The sequence below is a fragment of the Brachypodium distachyon genome, chromosome 1 (genome assembly GCF_000005505.3).
Source record: "Brachypodium distachyon strain Bd21 chromosome 1, Brachypodium_distachyon_v3.0, whole genome shotgun sequence".
In the NCBI taxonomy this organism is placed as follows: Eukaryota; Viridiplantae; Streptophyta; class Magnoliopsida; order Poales; family Poaceae; genus Brachypodium; species Brachypodium distachyon.
The window spans coordinates 60,734,243-60,747,716 of NC_016131.3; the positions used below are offsets into that span (position 1 = coordinate 60,734,243).

At 44.3% G+C, this 13,474-nt stretch overlaps 1 protein-coding gene and 1 long non-coding RNA gene across 3 annotated transcripts; both read right to left on the reverse strand.

Annotated features, from left to right (window-relative positions):
- Positions 1-583: 583 nt before the first annotated feature.
- LOC100836521 (polypyrimidine tract-binding protein homolog 1) lies at positions 584-8,378 on the reverse strand. Of its 2 annotated transcripts, none has more exons than XM_010230261.3 (10): positions 8,059-8,375; positions 5,264-5,473; positions 4,437-4,499; positions 4,285-4,358; positions 4,102-4,197; positions 3,199-3,256; positions 2,947-3,051; positions 2,781-2,862; positions 1,494-1,606; positions 584-1,334 (listed from the first exon to the last, which is right to left on the reverse strand). In XM_010230261.3, the coding sequence occupies exons 1-10, from the start codon at positions 8,251-8,253 to the stop codon at positions 891-893; spliced, it is 1,440 nt and encodes a 479-aa protein (XP_010228563.1). In that variant the 5' UTR covers positions 8,254-8,375; the 3' UTR covers positions 584-890. The 2 variants fall into 2 exon arrangements, with proteins under 2 accessions (XP_010228563.1, XP_010228564.1); XM_010230262.3 differs by having other exon boundaries at positions 1,190-1,334; positions 1,541-1,606; positions 8,059-8,378.
- LOC112269890 lies at positions 5,491-8,030 on the reverse strand. Its single transcript, XR_002962122.1, has 2 exons — positions 6,735-8,030; positions 5,491-6,640 (listed from the first exon to the last, which is right to left on the reverse strand). It is a non-coding gene; the product is annotated as an uncharacterized LOC112269890 (long non-coding RNA).
- Positions 8,379-13,474: the final 5,096 nt, after the last annotated feature.

Consider the following 13,474-nt stretch of genomic DNA (forward strand, 5'->3'; position numbering starts at 1 on the left):
TAGATGCCAAGGCCTAACCACCTCAGCTTTCTATCATGTCCTGCTCCTATACATTTTCCTTCAACCACTATATCTGTTAAAGAAGCTAGCCATTTTTGCTAACCATGATTTTTCAGATATATTTTTCTTGTCACCTATTGTCTTAACTACAACTACAAGCAGCTTTGTCTAGATACAAAGCATTTATCTAGACCTGTTTTAGTGTGTACGTACATGCATATCTAGATAAAGTTACATCAATTAATTTAGTCAAAGAAACCAAGTTATTTAGTATACTGTATATAAGGTCCATTATCAGAATTGGGCGCGTAACTCAGTGCAAGGATTTCCTTTTCATTATTTTCATTGTAGGACAATACCTCTGGGCATGACATTCCAACAATTTTCAAGATTTATTTGGTTGCAAACTTTCTTCTAGCCTTCATGCTGAGATCTTGCTGTACCAGTCTATTATGGTCTCCCAGAGTCTGCACAGCAGCCACTCCGTAGAATAGAGACAGTGTCCCGCGAAAAAATCTTGTACCATTCTGTTTAGGATCTTGCAGTGAGATAAGCAAGTGTTTTACATTGACGCGTAAAAGAGTACTATCAGTTAAGCACTTCTTTTTATTCCAGGCACGGCAAAATCCACACACCAGAATTACACTGACAACAGGAAACTAGCACGAAAGAAAGCGACAGATTAAGCACCTATTTGCATTTTGACGAAAGTAGCTTTCCTTCATTTTCTGGTACAGACGAAATCTATGGGCTGAGAATACATTAATAACAATATTTCATGAGAGCGAAGAGAAGAAAACGAGTAACCCGGATGGTGGTATTGCAGAGTAACATAATGCCATAACTGAACCGGAAACAGCCAAGGTACACTCATGATGGCACATTTTAACTCAATGGTGGTAATACGGAGGCGGTTGCCCGGTCGCAGGGGCACCTGCTGGTCTCTGCTGATTCCCATGGTGTGCAGATAGCATCTGCTGCGAAGGATGCATCTCATGGGACGGAGGCGGCTGAGGGGCAGCGAAGCCCCCTGATGTTGCATACTGAGGCGGGGCAGAGTACATCTGGCCTGGATACCCTGAGTTGCCAGGAGCTGCGGGATACCCTTGGTTGCCAGGAGCTTGTGGTTGCGGGTACCCTGGGTTCCCGGAATTCCAATTTGGAACTTGTCCGTTCGTACCGTGGTTTTGAGCAGCAACACCCGGTGGTCCATATGGTCCAGCTGCTTGAGGGTTACCTTGCCACCCAGCAGATGTAGGTGGTAGACCAGGCTGTGGTGCTGCTTGGTGTGCTCCTTCTGGAATTGTGTAATCCCTGCTCTTGTCACTATGTGCCTGCATCACAAAGGGATACATGTTTTCATATGGCAACAAATGGTAAGGAAAACCAACGAGTTGGTGTTACAAAATGGAGGGTCCGACAATGGCAGTAAATCATATCGTTCAAATAGTTTTCATGCCCAAAACACACTAACAAAATTGAACCCATTATACCTTTACATTGAGATCAGTATGACGAGAGTATGACAGGTGAATCTTACAGTAGCCACCGTCGTAGATGCAATGCCCTTCCAATGCTTCCTTCGCAACTGTAGCAGTAGTTACATCTGAATGGTAATGATGATAGTATCAAGTGATGAACAACTGTTTCTGATAAAATCGCATGAATCACAAACAGCATCAATCACATGTTCGGCCAACAAAGAAAATGAAAGTGCATGATCAGATTGATCAGTCTGTTAAAATCTAATTCCATGGAACCACACATCCTTTACTCAAGTACTCATGTTTATTCACTAATGGTCATGTCCAGGGATTTGCAATTCGTTTGAAAGATTTTGTTCACCCCTGACCTAGATTCACAACATTCACAAATTTACAAAAATTCAAAAAGAAAAACAAAAAAAAGTCAAATTCAAAAGCTGGTCTTTAAAAGAAGGGCAAAATATTTCTGAAAGCCAGGAACTCTTGGAAGTTGGAACCGAACTCATGACCCCAACAATCAACATAAAGCACCTAAACCACCATAACACCGTTAGAACAAATAGGTCTGAGATTTGTTTTTTCACATTTGACGAAACTTTCAGTCAATAATACCATGTTTCGCCTCCAAACAGAAGTCGTCGATTTCATGAATTTCCGTTTAGTTTTTCCCAGGTCAATTCCACAATGTAGAAGTGATAGTCAAATGATTTAAGTCAAAGCTTTAAGGAAGCTTCATTGTGCTGCAAGGTTTATCTTCTACTCCCTCCTTACCAAAATATAATTCTATTTTGGTAAGGAGGGAGTAGAAGATAAACCTTGACTGCACATAGAATTATAACAGTCTTGTAAAATACTTGTATGCGATATATTCTTTTACTAACTTTATAACATATATAAGTTAAAATCATAGTCAAAGTTTTAGAATGTCAACTGCATAAAATTATTCTCCCAAAAAAGAAAAGACTACACGTAAAATTATGTGCCTTATATTTTGGAAAGGAGGTAGTATTTCCTAAGGTTGTTGTGTGTGTTCCTCATTGCTTTAAATTTTTCCCAGTAATTTAGTTTGTTTTGATTTATCTTACAACAAAAGATGGTGTATATTGGCGGTGCCTATCAGCCACCCCACATATTTTTTTGGTCAGATAGCCAACCAAGAGCATACATGTGTGGCTACCCTCTGCAACTTGTGACTTGCCTGCTAGTCCACATGACAACAAAATGACAACACTAGTTTGCACAAAACCGATGAAATAACATCGAACACCTAAGATGATCTATTCGTTTGGTCCGTACCAGGATACTGAATCAAAGCTTGTGTTCCACCGTTCTTCTCAAAAATAGCAATTTTCTGGACTGTACCGAATGTAGAGAACACCTGAAATTAATTTAGCGTAATCAGCACAAACTGAAATTATTTCCTGGGGCTATTTGAAATAAGTACATTCGCAATTTTACTTACGGTATGGAGAACATCTACTGAAACGGCATACTGCATATTCTCAATTGACGCAAGAAGAACATTGCCCTCAGCCTCCACTCTCCTTCCATCAGCACCAACAGCAGGCTGCCAAGGCATAGAAAAGGGGAAATCAGTTCAAAAACAACAAGACCATATAAAAATTGCAGAACAAATGAAATTAGAATATTAGAAAAAAAAATAGATCGAAATATTAGAATGTTTGTGAATTGTGATCGCTTGCAGAAGGAATACCTGCAATGTGCTATCTATAGCAGAAGAATTAACTGGAAGGTAAGGATTGGTGTAATCTCTGCAAAACAAAACAAAAAAGGACCTTTAGCTATGGCAGACTGAAAGCAAAAGCATGATTTTTAACAAGATGTCATCCCAGTCATTTTATCAAAATAACACAAATGAAAAAGGTCAATCCAGTGATAAGTGCAGATTTGTAGCTTTGCCTTCGCATAACAGGTAAATAAACAGCTCCAGAGTTTATAAAAATTGAAAGACAAGTGAATTAGGTATAAATAGGAACCCAAATTCGTCCCCACAAGGACTTGAATGCAGGTGGTGGGAATGGGATTGTACATCCAATGCCCCCAACAAAGTGGTCCTTCGATGGCATCAGAATCTCACCAGTGATAAGACTATTCTTCCCACAGGCAAATAAAGCACCCCAAGTCTTGTGATTCCTATAGATAGTTCTGCAACTAACAGGATCTCCTTGAGAAAGCAACTTGATGCCATTGGCCTAAAATACTCGTGGTAAAAAGTGTTTTGCAACATTTGTCACTAACTAATAGGGTGGTGTATCCAGTGAAAACTTCCATTCAGTGCAAATTATCATCTTAGGCCATTAGATTGCACGGCTCGGACCAAAGGTGGAAATCCCAACAACCACTTAAACAGACTTTTGCACCTTTGATCTGAGCCAAAATAATAGAGGCACTTTATCCATTCTTGCAATCTGATCCCCTCTGGTATCCTAATTAGTTTGATCCAACAGGTGATTATGTCATTAACATTAGGAACCTACCCATTTAGCAACATCACAAAAAGTGAATGATCTAATGACTTGAAGGAAATGACACGAGATAAATCCTTGGATGGAAATGCAATAACCAATTAACACAAAAGCACATAGATTACGAATACCTGCTGCGGTGTGATTGGAACTTAATGTTCAAATCCTTATGTGCAGAGAAAGAAATTCGCAAGTGGCAGGATAGTACATGCTCCGGAAGCAAGTACCTACATTGCATAAAAAATCAATTTATAAGAGGCACAGAGAAGATAAACATTACTTAGCCATGAATTATACAAGGAAAGAGAGATCACCTTGGAATGCTTCTTCCATCTAAGGCTTCTCTTGCAGCTGAAGCGGTGGGTGCATCAGTATACTGGATCAGTGCCTGTGAAAAAAATTAAGATGTGAGATTTGCCTTCTGTAATGATTAAGTATTTGAAACAAAAATGGAATATGAACTTACCTGGAAACCTGCAGCCTTCTCAAAAGTGGCTATTTTGTGAACAAATCCAAAAGCCGAGAAAACCTGGAACGCAATATAGGGACAAAAGAAGAAAATTATTCTGGAGAACAACTACCATAAACAATTGCAGATATAAAATAATTGCAGGATAGAGACTCATTATTAAATTCTATTTACGGTGATTAATGATGAATGAACCACATTCTGAAACAAAGGAAATTAACTCCCAAAACTTGTCCTTCCACACCACAAAACAAAGGGGAAAGGTCTTCGGAAAGACACACATCGGCCAGTGAATGAGAATTAAACTTTACTGTTTATGAATTACGACTGGCTGGAAATAATCCCTAAAAAATTGTCGCAAAAGAAGCATCGAACATATACTATTTTTCTAAAGGTTGGGAATTTAACCTTTCATCGATAACTTGGATAAACAGGGAGGTTCCCTACACTGAAGATAAGCGTGATGATGAAGGATAATTAGAAAATGGCATCCTCGAGATGATAGTTCATAAGAACTTCAAATGCAACAGTTAGAAGACAGAGGCAGCAAAACAAACATGGTATCTCTCCAATTGAAGGTGTTGGTAACGACATTTTCTCCGTGTTAACATGGGCCTGCTGATTCATGCAGAATACATTACTACGAGATGAACAACTATGTAAAATCTTTGATTTACAAGGATCAGGTCAGATAGACTCCCTTGGATATCTTCAGTCAATGACAATCAATATAGAACCAGGCACAATTAAATGGGTTTCTCTCTTACTAACTCCACTATCAAAGCAGTTTTAAGTTGAGTAAAGAAAATTAATTTTGAACTCACCAAATGGATGACATCAATGGTGACATCACTAGCTTGAACACCCTCTATGGTAACAAGCAATACATTTCCAGCAGTCTCCCCAGGGCTCTTGTTATTAATTATTTCTTGTCTATTTGAATACTGAATGTAAACAGTTTTGCCTCGAATTTGCGCTGGTTCCGAAGATGATGCAAAATATGAGACCATTGATATGGCTTGATTAACATCGGTCTGCAAAAAATAAATGGTTTTGCATAAGTGATCCTGGAATTAATAATTTCAACATATAAATAATTATTAGCACTAAAGAATCAACCAAAATTATCAAATGTAAACAGTAATAATTTGATTTCTAACAAGAGAAGGTATATTATATGTGCCTGCCATTAATGCTACCATATACTCCCTCCGTCTGGCGTCCGGAAATAAGTGACTCGGATTATTTGTCTAGATTCGTATGTATCTAGACGTGTTTTAGTGTATAGATACATGCGAATCTAGACAAATCCTACTCACTTATTTCCTGACGGAGGAAGTAGCACTCAGCTCCAGTAATTCTACAGTCCCCACATACTAGCACAACAAAAATACATAGCAAAAATTCCATCAACCTAGATCACCAAATCCAGCAGTGCATCCAAGCATACAACCAAATGAATATGCTAAGCATCACATGCTTGGTGATATGCTAATATGCTAAGCAGATATATTGATGTAATATAAGAAAACTAGACAACCAACCGCCAATAGCTCCAATGAGAAAATCCAATAAATCCACCTGTCATGGGCGTACATCCCTATACGGGGTGCCGCCCTAGGTATCCAAATAAGGGACAATATCCCATTGGTACCTTCTAAATTAGTTAGGCAAGAGATTAAGATATGGTTTATTAGGAAAGTAGAGATTAGTTTCTTGGATAGCAAGTCGAGTATTCCCTATAAAAGGGCCCCCTGTAATCGTTATGAGGCAAGTCAAGAATAAATCAATCTAATTATCACATATGCTGCCTCCCTGCCCTTGCAGTGCAGCTACCTTCATGGAGTTGCGGCGCCTCTTGGGTCCAGGGTTACTCCGCACAGGCCCCAGAGCCATTAACCCCCATGTCATGAATCTAGTTCGTGACAATTTGGTATGAGAGCAGTCGATCTCCACTGCACCTGATGCCACGGTGTTCTCTCCTTTCGCCAAGGTTGAAGCTACGCTCGAAAGGTTACAAGCAATCTGTGCCAACATCCTTGTGAGGGTGGAGCAACGAAAAGCAGCCATGCCAACAACCACGTCCCAACCAGCTGCAGCGACGTCTCCTTCGCCATTGCCTTCACTCCCTCCGCTGCTGGCTTCACCGTTGCTACCCCTATGGGCGACTCTAGTACAGCCAGCCCTGGAGCTAGTGCAACCTGCGGCAACACCTTGTTAGCCTTGCAGAATGCCTTCACTAACTAGCAGCTCAAGGATGAGCTGCAAGTCCAGCAGGGGTGTGAGGTCAAGTACAGGAGGTGGTGTTGCTGTGCACGTCTTCAAGCTTGAAAGGAGCAGCCAAGAGCCTTTACTGCCCAGCAGCAGGGAAGAAGCAGCTCTTAGGGTGAGCGGCAGGGAGACATTTTTCTGCGCTGAGACGTAGTGCAGCAGCATGAAGATTCCCGCCCCCAGGCACAAAGGAGAAGCCCCTTCTTCCAAAAGCAGCAGGGGTATGGGAGTGTCCTCCTTTGAAGTTAAAGGTTCTGCACAACCATGACAACAATGGCCAGCCATCGGAGCTTGGGGCCGCCGTGGCCACTGCCGCAGCTCCTCGAGGGTAGGCTGCTGCTTGTGGTGGTGGTTTACACCCCTACAGGGGGCGCAGCCCTAGGTATCCAAATAAGGGACAATATCCCGTTGGTGTCTTAATTAGTTAGGATTAGGATGGAGATTAGATAGGAATATTAATACTCCCTCCGTCCAACAAAAGATGTCTCAAGTTTGTCAAAATTTGGATGTATCTAGACATGACTTACTGTATAGATGCATTCAAATTTAGTCAAAGTTGAGACATCCTTTATTGGACAGAGGAATATATGGTTTGTTAGGAAAGTAGAGATTAGTTTCTTGGATGGCAAGTCGAGTCTTACCTATAAAGGGCCCCTGTAATCGTTATGAGGCAAGTCAAGAATAAATCAATCTATTTATCCGTCTACTTCTTCCCTGCCCTTGAGGTGGTGCGCCTCTTGGGTCCAGGGTTACCCCATACAGACCCTACAGCCATTATCCCGCATGTTCATGACAATTTGGCACCTACAAACCCATGCAACACTAGCAAAAAAAATCCAAACCCAATCTTGCACCTATTCCATTTCCCCAAACTATAGATCCATATGAATCCTAAATAATTTCCCTCTTCACCAGTCCCACAGCGAACCAGACTAAACCTCTCATTGTGTGTGATTCGGAAAAATTAACAAAACATCACCATACAACCTCATGTATTGAGCAGTCCCATGCCAGTTAAATCTGGTGGCAACTGATGCGAAGGCCAAGTAGGCCAATCAGGTGTGGTCTACCATATATACTAGACGTAGATAGGCAGGAGGCTTTGCAACCCCTGCAAGATCAAATCCATATCCTCAACGCTAACAAAATTACATATTGCAGAACTAAACGTTACCTAGATCCGATGATTGACCTGCAACTACATGGTTGATCGTGCGTGCTAGACTAAACAGAGCATCCAGGCCCCGGCAGCTGAGTTAATTCGGAATTCCCCACCGGATCGCGGAGATCGACAGGGGAAGGGGGCGGGGGGGCGGGGTTGGTGATGGGGGGTGGTAGCAGATCTTACAAACTCGACGAAGGCCTGGTTGCGGTTGGCACCGACGCCGGACTTGGTGTTGACGATGCGACCGAAGGGCTTGCAGAGCTCGACGAGCTCCTCCTCCGTGCACTCCCATGGCAGGTTCCGGAGGTGGAGCACCTTAGACGGCGTCTGCGTGTACCGGAACTGCTGCCCACCGCCACCGACGCCCGACGACGACATCTCGCTAGGTCTCACGCGCAAGTGAGGAGGGTGAAGGTCGGCGAGGCGAGGCTAGGGTTCGGCCGTTTGCCTGTGCGGACTTGCGTTTGGTTCTCGGAGGAGCTGGAGCTGGGAGTGCGCGTGTGTTAGGGGAACCAGTATACCTGCCCAACGGGTCGGGCTTTTTCAAAAAGCCCGCGAGCCCGACGTGCTTGGCCCGTGACGGGCTGGGCCAGGAACGGAGTTAAATGGGCCGTTCCGGCCCGCAACCCGCCTTGGGCCGTGCCTGGGCCTCATCCTCCGGCCCACGGGCCGGCACGGCACGGCCCGTTTAACTCTCGGCTCGTCAGCCCGCGTGCCAGAAGATGGCTCGGTAAGCGAAAAACGGCCGCTTATATTCCTTCCTCCTCGGCTCCTCCCCGACGACCCCGTCTCGGCATTTTTAGGGTTAGGGTTTCCTCTTTCCTTACTAGCTTACTCCTCCGGTCCTCCCACTCCTCGTCTCGGCGACCGATAGCGAGGACAGTCCGATCTGGACCCAGTCTCCCCGGCGGCCGGCAGCGGCGGCAGACGACGGCGAGTCCGGATCCAGACTCCTCGGCGGCCGGCGGTGAGGAAGATGGCCGATCCCTCCCCTCCCAATCCCATGTACGACTTCCCACTTGGGGATTTCGGTGTTCACATCCCCGAAGAACAGTTCGCCCATTTTCCTGTCATCGACGGCACCAATGCCAACCTTCCCTCCACACAACAATCTCGTACCCAATCCATTAGCACGGCGGCCACGGCCCCCACGAGTGCCAAAAGGGCTCGCAAGAAGACCTCAGCGGTGTGGGATCACTTCAACCAGGAAGAAGTGACCATGGCGGACGAGAGCATGGTGCGGAGGGCCAGCTGCAACCACGCCGGCTGCGACAAGGTGTACTCAATGAAGGGCAATGGAGGAACCGGCCACTTGGTGAAAGAGCATTTCTCTCCTAGTTAATTTTGGTGGTGATGACAACGTGTGTTGTGGACTAATCGTGCGTTAAGTATTTCAGATTTGATATCAAATGGCGCAAAACGATTCGATGCCCTCAAGTTGGAAAACGAAGAGTAGTGGAGTTTTAGCGGCTTTTTCGGTTATTGAGTCGTAGGAACTCCATACTATTAAGAGGGAGTCCACATGAGAAGGTAATGGGTGAATCGCTTTTCACGTACACAAACAAACATCTTACATCCACATAAAGCCTATCCAAAAAGTGAGAGAGAACCAACTCTAGAGCCTAACTGGTGTGCATTTGCCTGCCCAGGTCTGAAAGTTCCGATGGGGTTCCGGTACATCGGAACTTCTACCCAACCTCCGGACCAGGTCCGCAACACTACTGGAATCCATTGTGGATTTCCGGAAGTTGAGCCGGAACAGGGCCGGAACTTCCTGTCTCCCGGAACTTCCGGTGACCAGCGGAAGTTCCGCCCCTGGAACTCGCAGTGCATAACAGTTAGATTTTGGGGAGTCCAAATACATACCCCTTCGTCCCCAACGGTTTTTCTGCCCGAGCACGAAGCAAAGAACAGCCCCCTCTCTCCCAAGAACTTCCTAAGCTTCATTCTACTAGATCTTCCTCCATAAAGCTTCCCCCTTGTTAATTCTTTGAGAATTGGAGGAGAAGACCTTGATCTAGGGTTTCACCAAGTCACAAAGTTGATTCCCCTTGTTTCTCTTGTGGATTTCATTTCTCTTGGGCATTTGGGAGCTCTAGACGAAAGTGGTTGCCTTGAGCTCTTCCCTTGGAGGTTGTGGAGCTTGAGGATTGGATTGGGAGCCTCCGATTGAGTTGTGGAGCTAGCCCCGGTCAAGTTTGTAAAGGTTCGGTCTTCGCCTTCAAGGAAGCCATTATTGGAGCTCACTCACCTTTGTGGTGCCGTGAGAGGAGAATAGAGTGAGCCTTTGCGGCGTCTCTACCTTTGTGGTAGAGCACTCCTCCAAACGGAGATGTACACCTACCCCAATCGGTGGAACTCCGATGAAATCTTCGTCTCTCGTGTGGTATCCATTCTTACCCTTTACATTCTTGTTATCTAGTTGCTTCGGCTATTGCTTCGGTTATTGCACTTCATTCTAGGGTTGCATTACCTTTAGAGAATTTGGTAAACCGTAGGTTAAGTGTGTGTATCTTTCTAGAAAAGAAAAGGAAAAAGATTAAAATTTGTTAGTCGCCTATTCACGCCCCCCTCTAGCCGACCATACCGATCTTTCACTTGGCGAGGCACGTCGAGTGGCACGCCAAGAAGGATGCTGAGGGCAAGGAGCGACAGAGCACGCTCAAATACAACCCCGACGGAACGGTACACACTTTCTCCTATAATCCTGAAAATGCTAGAGAAGCTTTGTGTCGTTTAATTGCTTGCAATGATTTGCCACTAGGATTTGGTGATTCTCCTGGTTTTGTCCAATATATTAAAACTGCTCACAACCCTAATTTCGTTCCTGTTTCTAGACAAACCACGAGTAGAGACATGAAAAAATTATGTGACACTAGTCTTAAGAAAATAAAAGATGATTTTACTACTTGCACCTTTTCGGTTTCGTTAACATCTGATATCTGGAGTGGGAGGGCTAAACAAGACTACATTAGTGTGGTAGCTCATTATGTGAATGAAAAATGGGAACTAAATAAAAGAATCATAGGATTTGAATTAATTGATGAGTCACATACCGGTGAGAACATTGCTACTACTATATGCAAAGTGGTGGAAGATTTTGGTCTCACCTACAAGATATTTGCAGTAACTTTAGATAATGCTTCATCGAATACCTCTGCCATGAATATCCTTACTCCAGTGTTCAACAATTATGCTGAATCTTTTTTACCCCATCAACGTTGTGCTTGTCACATAATTAATCTTATTGCTAAATGTGATTTAAAGAGGGTTAGCCATGAACTAAATGCTATCCGTAGTGCAATTTCATGGATGAATGCTGCTAATGGACGCATTACTATGTATAAGAACTATTGTGCTGCTAGAGGAGTAACTGCACATAAGTTTGGTTTAGACATGGATATTAGATGGAACTCTACATATTTGATGCTTCAGGCCATTCTTCCAGATAAAGATTATGTCAATGATTTTGTTAATGCAAATTATCGTAGCAGAGATGGTTCATATTTGCTGACTCCTCAAGTTTGGCACACTGCTGAAGCATTGTTTGTGTTTTTGGAGACATTTTACGATGCAAATGTTGCTTTGTCTGGGGTTTATTATCCCACATCTCCACTGATTGTGCATTACATTTTAGATATTGCAACGCATCTAAAAACATATGAAAATGATCCAACTTTATCTCAATGTATTGTTGTCATGAAAACTAAATACCTGAAATATTGGCGAGAAATTCCATTGTTGTATGCCTTTGCATTTATATTAGATCCTAGGGCTAAACTTGAGGGGTTTGGTAGGATTCTCTCTATGTTAACCCTCAATGTGGGGTATGACTATGCTTCTTACTTCACTGATGTTCGTGATAAGCTTGATGAAGTTTACAGCAAGTATAATGAAAAATATGGCACATCAGTCCGGCCACAACGTCCTCCAATGACAGGAAATGGAGATAAGAAGAAAGGTAGTCTCTTTAGCAAAATATGGGGTGGTCCTTCTTCTTCCTCCTCCTCTGCAGGACCCTCTTCGACAGCACCGCAGGTGCATTTAGGTGGTGGAGAGCTAGCCAAGTTCCTCAACATGGACGTGGTACCTGAAGAGTTCAACATATTGCAATGGTGGAATGAGCACAAGCTTACTTTTCCGGTGTTTTCTGTGCTTGCGCGGGATATCTTATCGGTGCCCGTCTCCACAGTCTCATCGGAGTCAGCTTTCAATCTAGCCGGAAGAATATTAGAGGAGAGAAGAACAAGCTTGACTCCGGATATGGTGAGAACATTGATGACCGTCAAGGATGGTGAACTTGCAAGAGATAGAGCCCAACACACTGCCGAAAACGAAGAGTTGATCGACTCGTTCGCAAACATGTCGTATGATGATTTGTCATTGTAATTTTCTTATCATTTTGTAATTTTGTTGGACTGGACTCATTTATATTTGTGATGAACTGAGAGCGCTGCACTCTTTTTCCTTCTTTAGGGGTGGAAGGTTTTTTAACGAGGCAGTTTAATAAAGCTCAATGTTTTACCCCATATGATTTTCCTCATTGTTACTGTTCAATGTTCATTGATCACAGGTTCACTACTTCACACCATAATAGTTCACAGTATAATTTTGAGGGATTCAATTTCAGATTCAGTTCACAGATTCACAGTAGAATTTTTTCAGACTGTTTGTCGGGCCGGCCCGTCCTCCATCAGTGTGCCGGCCCGTTATCCATCAGTGTGCCAGGCCGTCTGTTCGGCCCACCAGGCTAAACGGGCCCGGGCCGGCACGACCGGGCTACCGTGCCGTGCCTCGGCTGTGGTTTCGCCGGAACGAGCCGGCACGACACGGCCCGTTTATAGGTGGGCCTCACGGGCCTGGGCCGTGCCGGCCCGTTTATAGGTGGGCCGTCCCGTGCCAGGCCCGGGCCGGCCCGTTGGCTAGGTATAGGAACCAGTACCTCGCCGGCACGCCACAGTGCCAAGTCGTATCCTACCGAGCAGCAAGGTTTTCTTCCTAAAAAAGCCCACGAGCCACCGTACTCCGCACGTTATGGGCTCGGCCTGGCATGGAACTGAAAACGGGCCATGCCGGCCCGTGACCTGCCTTCGTTGGGCCTTACCCTCAGACAGGTCGGGCACGGCCCCTTTTAGTATATTTTTTATTTTAATCCTAACTTTTAATGTGGTGGTTTTCTGTAATTTACTCTCATTTGTTAATTCCTCGTGGGCCATCAGGCTAACAGCCTAGCCTGCCCCGACAAGGATACTGGGTTGTGCCTGGGCTTGGGATTATTCGGAGCGAGCCGGCCTGGCACAAGCGGGCATGGACAGTGTTGAGCCCCTTAACACACGGGCTAGGCCGGCCCGTTGGCCAGCTATAGCCTAACCCCACCAGACATGGGTTGCCTGGCCAAAAGCCTGGCAACTGGCGCCAGTCTCGAGCATTGAGTTTATGCCTACAATCCAACCCGAAAGCCCCAAAAAGTCTGAAATTAAGATTATTATATTTAAGAAAATTAGTTAAAAATACATTTTAAACACCCTATCTCCAAATCATGTTCTCACTCACCTAAGAGTTTACCTTGTCCCGCGTTATTCTTCAATCTCATTTTTTA

Bases quoted from the DNA above. Each gene is read 5' to 3' on its own strand.
- LOC100836521 (XM_010230261.3), bottom strand. From the start codon at position 8,253: ATGTCGTCGTCGGGCGTCGGTGGCGGTGGGCAGCAGTTCCGGTACACG. The intron at 4,359-4,436 runs GTAAGTTCATAT...TTTTTTTCACAG, and splicing joins AGAAGGCTGCAGGTTTCCAG to GCACTGATCCAGTATACTGA. The intron at 3,052-3,198 runs GTATTCCTTCTG...ATGCCTTGGCAG, and splicing joins CTATAGATAGCACATTGCAG to CCTGCTGTTGGTGCTGATGG.